The 7,431-nt window shown below is 34.7% G+C and overlaps 1 protein-coding gene across 1 annotated transcript; it reads left to right on the plus strand.

The window, feature by feature from the left end:
- Positions 1-799: 799 nt before the first annotated feature.
- LOC107709802 (galactose-specific lectin nattectin-like) lies at positions 800-3,129 on the plus strand. Its single transcript, XM_016514422.1, has 6 exons — positions 800-864; positions 999-1,066; positions 2,039-2,133; positions 2,335-2,460; positions 2,638-2,746; positions 2,921-3,129. The coding sequence occupies exons 2-6, from the start codon at positions 1,006-1,008 to the stop codon at positions 2,983-2,985; spliced, it is 456 nt and encodes a 151-aa protein (XP_016369908.1). The 5' UTR covers positions 800-864; positions 999-1,005; the 3' UTR covers positions 2,986-3,129.
- Positions 3,130-7,431: the final 4,302 nt, after the last annotated feature.

Here is a 7,431-nt window from a genome sequence, read left to right on the forward strand (position 1 = left end):
TCTCCGTACTCCGTGAGCTACCGAACAAACCTATCGTCTATGAAAACCCATTGATATGAAGCTGGATATGTGCGGTGCTAACAATCAAAAGCATCGGTTTTCAAATCTCCCAGCATATTAAAATTGTTTTGAAGTCATAACATGATATTCTTCAAGTAATTGTGCGAAAATTACGCTTTATTAATCGAAACTCTGTAAATCATACTCTGTGTGAAAATAATTTAAAAGGTGTCGGAGTTTTACTGCCTCTGGTGTTCATTTTTTTGGAAACTGCAGTGATATGTACTTATTGGTACGTATTTCGCGTCTTGCAAAAATGTGCCTCCAGGTACGTATTTGCCATAAAACCGGGTTGAATAAAACACACTGGCACTGGCAGCAAGTTAAGGTCACATTTTGTGTTGTGTTGTCTTTTGGAAGCTGCATTCAAAATCCACTTGGCTCAGAAATCTGAGGGGGCACGTGACGCCTCTGATCCTTGTGACTTATACACACTTGACTTCAAGTAAAGTATAAAAGCAGGCAAAATACAAAGTGTAGAAGAAAACAAACTATCAGGAATAAAAATTTAAATGTGATGAAGGGCCTACAATTCTATGGCCGTCCCAGAGGCAGAGTCACAAGCTGAACAGGTGCCTGAGGGGAGGGGCCAGTATTATCATCATTCATACTATCCATATGACAAGACAATGAGAGCTCAATGGCCAATCAAAACTAGCCCAACTCGAGCCTGATGACCAATTCGCCTCTGATCCTTGTGACTTATACACACTTGACTTCAAGTAAAGTATAAAAGCAGGGCTCTTTCTGGAGCTTCACAAAATCTTCTTCTGAGATTCTGAAGGCAACAATCTGAAAACCAAGGTGAGTTTTGGCACAGAGACCTACTGAATAAACTTTTGATTTAAAGTATCTTTGTCTTTAAAATACATTGACAATCCACAATGTGCAGTATAATACATACTTTTATTTTTCAATGCTTAACTTTTATTTTTCAGTTTCATCATGGCAATGCTGAGAAGTCTTCTGCTTCTTTTCATTGTGTTCTCCATGGGGAACGCAGAAGGTAACAAATATATTTATTTGTAAAACCTCCTCATTAATTAATTTTAAAAGCTTTTCTTCCAAACCTTTGATGTTTTGTAGCTTTATGGAGAAGGATAGCAGGAAATGTATGATATTCAACCAACTAATATTTATCAAAATATTATTATAATATGTCTTATGTTAATTTACTGGATAGTTAATTTAGTTAAAAATTGCCCCTATGGATGGACAAATTTTGGAGTCCAATGCTACAAGTTCTTCTCTCAGACGGTCAACTGGGTCACAGCAGAGGTAAATTGTTAGTTACAAGGTGATTTTTATTACACAATATCTACAGTATATCATAGAAGACTTTAATGACACCTGGTCACAAAAAAGCAAAGTTACATATATAATTTAACACAAAATATATTATTTAAAACAAAATTAGTGTACAAAAACTACCAGCCTTACACAATTAGGACGCTAGATGCCACTGTTGCACATTGTAGAGATTGATTCAGTTTTCTGCCTGAATTCAGAGCACATCACTAAGATAACACACTGGCACTGGCACCAATCTGAGCATATGCTACTCCTATTAATATATGGAGAATTATCAATCTCCACTTATATAATCCTATATAACCTTTTTTTCAGAGTTTGCTAGTATACTCGAATGCATGATTTTACTGCAAGTTGTGGTCTTGTCCTTGTAAAGGCTACTATAGGACAATGCACAATATCCAGCTTTAGATCAATTTGATTTGATTTGATTTTCAAAATTATGTAAAATGTAGAGCCTGTCTGACCCTAAACTGAAGATTTATGCAGAAGGTAACAAATATATTTATTTGTAAAAACTCCTCATTAATTAATTTTAAAAGCTTTTCTTCCAAACCTTTGATGTTTTGTAGCTTTATGGAGAAGGATAGCAGGAAATGTATGATATTCAACCAACTAATATTTCATAATAATATTATAATATTTCGTATGTTTCTTTACTGGATAGTTAATTTAGTTAAAAAATGCCCCTATGGATGGACAAATTTTGGAGTCCGATGCTACAAGTTCTTCTCTGAGGCGGTCAACTGGATCACAGCAGAGGTAAAGCGTTAGTTACAAGGTGATTTTTGTTATTTTTAAAATAAAACTTCCTTTTTGTAAATAAATTTGACAGAAAACTAATACTGAGCAAATAATCAGTCAGACCTGACTTTGTTTGAAAATGACTAAAATGTTGTTTAAAAATGCTTTATGATAAAAAGACTGTATTTTGTATTGACAATAAAAAATCTATGTCTTTAGAAGAACTGCCAACGTCTGGATGCAAATCTCGCATCTGTACATAATAAAATAGAACAAGATTTTCTCCTGAGTCTGTTGCCTTCTTCTACCACACGTTGTTGGTTTGGTACTCATGATGGTGAACAAGTAAGTAAAGTTGTGTGACTTTTTTTGTTTTGCTTTGTCTAGTTTGTCTGTCATGACTGAAATCTCCAAAGTTTGTAATGAAGATGGTTTGACTTCTTCAAAGCCGAACTAAATGACCTTCTAAATGGAGTCTGAGTACAGTAGAGCACTCTTATAATAACTGTCTTTGCTCTTCAGGAAGGACAGTGGTTGTGGACTGATGGAACTCCGTATGACTACACCTACTGGGCCCCTGGACAACCTGACAATAAGGGTATCGAGAACTGTGGGGAGTTCAACTTCGAAAGTAAGAATGCAGTGTGTTTTTTTATTTACAATTATTTGCAATCGTATAATTTCACATCAACCAGTAACATGAAATGGTTCATTTGTCAAACATGTCTTAAACATTATATTTTATTTTGATTCTAACATGACAATAATGATGAGAAATGACATATTTCATTTTTTCACCCCATAGATAACCGTTGGAACGATGCAGCCTGTTTAACCTCACTGGGTTATGTTTGTGCTAAATACCTGTGAGATCACATGCAGTCATCCTGCTCCACAGTTACTTTGATTGTACTACATTTAAGTGTTATTCTGAAATTAAACTTTTCTTAAATATTTTCTCAACTTTAATCTCTTCTCAATACTGAAACACTCTTCAAATCAATAAAGGCATTTTAAAAAAAAATTGGTCTTGCAAGGATTTGATATATAGTTATTAGAATGGCTTTATAGGCTTTAAGTGATGTCATCATCAGGGGAGGGGCTTACAAAGATGCTGGTACCCCAGTGACTAGAAGACAAAAATCTAAGGGTGTCTATCAGTATAATGTTTACAAAAAAGTACAGTGGGTTCTATACACCCTAGGGTTCTTTACTCACTTTTAAAGAACCTTTTATGCCAAAAAGGTTCTATGTAAGGAAAAATTATGAAATGATTGCATAATACTTATATGTTTATATATATATAAATATAAACATATAAATAGCTAGTAGGTTACACACCTACGTATGTATACATTTATTTATTAGTGTATATAGTTTACAGTCATTTTGTGTACACCTCTGCATGGGCATTGCGTTTTATTACTGTAATCGCCATAATGTCCACTGTGATATAAAAATACAAAACTATTTTGGCAGCCCAAACTTTCTGACCCAAGTATGAATTTCATTTGTCACATGCCGATTGTCAGTTTTATGGCCAGTGGTCATTTGATGGTATGTATATTCCTTTGTAGTTTGCAGTTTAGTTTCTGTTGTAAATATGTTAATCCTGTCATATAAACTAGTTTCATCTTTGTTATAAATAGCTGACAAACAGGCTAGCTAACAATTCTATAAAACATATGTTACATATCAGTAAGTGAACAGCAATGCTATTATTTTAGCAAGCTGTCTGAAGGATCCATTGTTGACATCCTGTCAAGGAAAACCTTGATTGATTTGACCACCGTTTTTCAGCAGTCCAGCTATACATAAAATGTTTCCAGCTACACTATTTGTTAAAGTGACTCAGGGGACTTATAAGTTTTCTTTCATCAGCGTACTAAATGTAAATTCTGTCATTTCAAGTGTTGTGGGTATGTGTGGCAATCATTTAAAGACAGCAAAAGGACCAAACAGATTTATGTGCAGTAGATAGGTTTGTCGTTTGTTTCTTCATCATGTCCCCACATAGGATACCATGTCAGTGCTGAATCCAGTTAAAAGCAGGCCTTTTATGTTTCCTTAGGGAAACTGAACAACTATAACCTTTAGAACAAATAATAATATTGTGATGTTTCACAGAGACACTACATGTTACTGTGGTGCCAAAAGAACAGTGCAGAGAGTTGATGTTGAATTATAAAACCTACATTTATCTTACATCCAAACCTATTTCCACCTCAAACTAGTAAATTAATAAACAAAAAGGAATATTTTACAACTGAAACATAATATATCGCAATTCACAATGTAACCTTCTTTAATTTTTACTTTGAGGGCAGGCATAAACAGGCTTCCGTGTGACAGGCCAAGGACAAGGTCCTACTAAAACCTGCTGTTTCTTCTCCTTTCCAGTCAGACCTCCCCCTCCTTCTCGGATCACTGGGGTCCAGCCTGCTTACACGGTCCATTGGATACTAGACTCTCGTCACGTATGGAGATCCCTTCAGTTCCTGGTGGACTGGGAAGGCTGTGGCCCAGAGAAATGCTCCTGGGTCCCTTCCCGGGACATCCTTGACCCTGAATTGAGGGTCCTGTCAGGGTGGTGGACTTATTTCTGACCACTAGAAGCCCCCACTGCCTTTTTGTTGGGTTTCAGTCTCTGTCATTATGTCTAATAGTTGTCACCTGTGCCTTGTTTCTGGTTGTGTATTTAAGCCACCCTTCTCCTGAGTACTTTGCTCTGTGTTTCCTGTGCCATGACCAAGTCTAGTTCATTCTCATGCCCTGCTTAATGGATTTCTCCTTAAACACTTTTGTGCATCTGGTATAGTTCCTTTGTTTTGATTTTTTGACATGTGTTCTTTGAAACTGTTTGGAGTCACTCACAGATTTTCTTTGTGAATTTTTTATTTTTTTTTGAATGCCTCATGGATTTACTTTGTGGACCTATGGGAATTACTTTTTGAAAACATTGACGTTTTCTTTTGTTTTTGAATGGATTCCTGTGAACTTTTTGTTTGCCTTTTGGGATTTACTTTTTGATACTCCTGTCAAACCTATTGGAACATTTGAGCTGACTTTCTGGATTTCTCTTGTGGAGATTTTGGACTTGCATTATCATAAAATGTAACGATATGAAGACATTCCCCCAGAACTGTTATCTGCATTTGGGTTCACCTTTTTTGACTTCAAGTTTTCACACTAGTCCACAATTCTGACATTCATATCATCCATGACACATGTGTACAATTATGGTTCCTGTTTTTTAAAAGCACATAGTCTGTTTTATTATATTTAGAGCTATGGTTCTCAACCTATTCGGCCCCCTGTTGTCCAACACAATACTCAAAGGCTCACAGATATAAGCTATTTTCAATATTTCTGCTGTAATTATGACAAAGCTATTTCTTTTTTTTTTCTTTTTTCAAATTTTCTTATTAACAGAAACTTGGCATATTGATGTATTAAATGAATTAAACAATTCATTTTTTCTGAATTTAAGAACTGTTCTTCAATTAAAAGCATTTTCCGAAGAGAAAAATACATTTTATTTTTATTATATTATAGAAATAATTATTAGAATTAGTCTTTAGGTTACAGCTTGACTTAATTTTTTTTTTAGCATTTTAATTTACTAATTATATTTTTATTATTTTAATATACTAATAGTATTGTTTGTTTATTTATTTAAATACTTTTTAGTTACCTTGAGACCAACTTGGAAATTTGCTGGGGTCGTCTAGCGGGTCCTCCAGCCTCCTGGTTAAGAACGACTGTTTTAGAGTCACATCAGTTTGCAGGACAGTTTGGAAGGCTAATTCACTATGGGAATGTCCTGAGGGTTTTTAGAATGATTTCAATTCTGAGGGGGAAAAAAGTCTAAGGTAAAGACTGATTTTGCGGTTTTGTTCTACAGCAAGTGCACAGTCAAAACATCAAACATGAATTTTGTGACCTTTAAAAACTTAAGTGGCTAACAAGTTGCTATTTAAGTACATAGCTCACATTTTTGTGCTAGTTGTTGTAGTCATGATGTACAGTAGCAACTTGTCAGCAGCAGGCTAACAAAAAAAAACACTCTTCTAAATACCATAGGAAATTCCAGAGGGAATAGTTCTCTTCTGAACAGATCTTTTAGTCACCTCCAAACCATTCCAACTAACTAATTACATACACTACAGTTCAAATGTTTGGGGTCAGTAGGACTTTTTTTTAAATAATTCCTTAATAGCAAGGGTGCATACATTGATCAAAACGATAGTAGTGACATTTAGAATGTTACAAAATATTCAAATTTCACAGCACAACTTTTTTTCAACATTGATAAGAATTTTTTCTTGAGCAGCAAGTCACCATACACAAAGGGTGCTTTCACACTATCACTTTTGGTGCGCACCCGGTGTTACGAGATTTTCGGTTTCCGAGATTTTCGGTTTCAGTGGGCGGAGCATACATGAATATTCATGAGTTTCCCGGACATGCGCGTGGAACCAAGTGGAACTGAGAATTTCAGTTCACGCTTCTTGTATCTCAGCAGGTTTAATGGTATATTTTAAAAAAGGTAAATATTTTACAGCGTTGCACAAACCTATGCCTAAACTACATTTGTTCATCATTTTGTAACAGTTTATAATGTTTTCATTAGTTTGCACGGTTTGTGCAGTCGTCACTGACTGAATGATTGCAGGCATTCAGCACACTCAAGCTATTGTAACTTACTTTGATTTCAGTTCGTTGTGCTGTAGCAATGCTTTAAAACTGTGTCTGTTGTTAGTTGTTTTCATTTAAATACAACAGCTGAAATAAACTTGTATTTGTGGATCGTTTTTCATCTATCCTGGTGTGATTGTTCTTAAACTGTTAGGCTTAGGCTGTATTTACAAAATGACAAACATGTAAATGTAAAAATTGACAGTATTTACAAAATGAGTCTAAGACCACACACAAACATGAAAGTGTTCCTTTCATAAGTAAAATAGGATTTGTATTAGTAAGGTTCTTTCATCTCATCATCAGCAAATACTTCACTGCATTTTATGGAATGGAATAAGAAATTAATTTCATTAACAAATGTTCATAAGTGTGAGTGTGCTTGTTTTGATATGATATATAAAATACTGTTCTAAGGATTTGTATTATAAGGTTCTTTGTTCATGTCACCAACTGCATCAATTAAAAATATTAAAAAACATTAATATTGTGGAATAATTTTACAATTTAAAATAAAGGTTTTTCCCCTGTGATGTCAGATCTCAACTTCTCCTCTTCAGTGTCTCATGATCTTTCAGAAATAATTCTAATATGCTGATTTCATGCTCAGGAAACATT

Source organism: Sinocyclocheilus rhinocerous, unplaced genomic scaffold, assembly GCF_001515625.1.
Source record: "Sinocyclocheilus rhinocerous isolate Xijiao unplaced genomic scaffold, SAMN03320098_v1.1 scaffold1258, whole genome shotgun sequence".
Taxonomy (NCBI): domain Eukaryota; kingdom Metazoa; phylum Chordata; class Actinopteri; order Cypriniformes; family Cyprinidae; genus Sinocyclocheilus; species Sinocyclocheilus rhinocerous.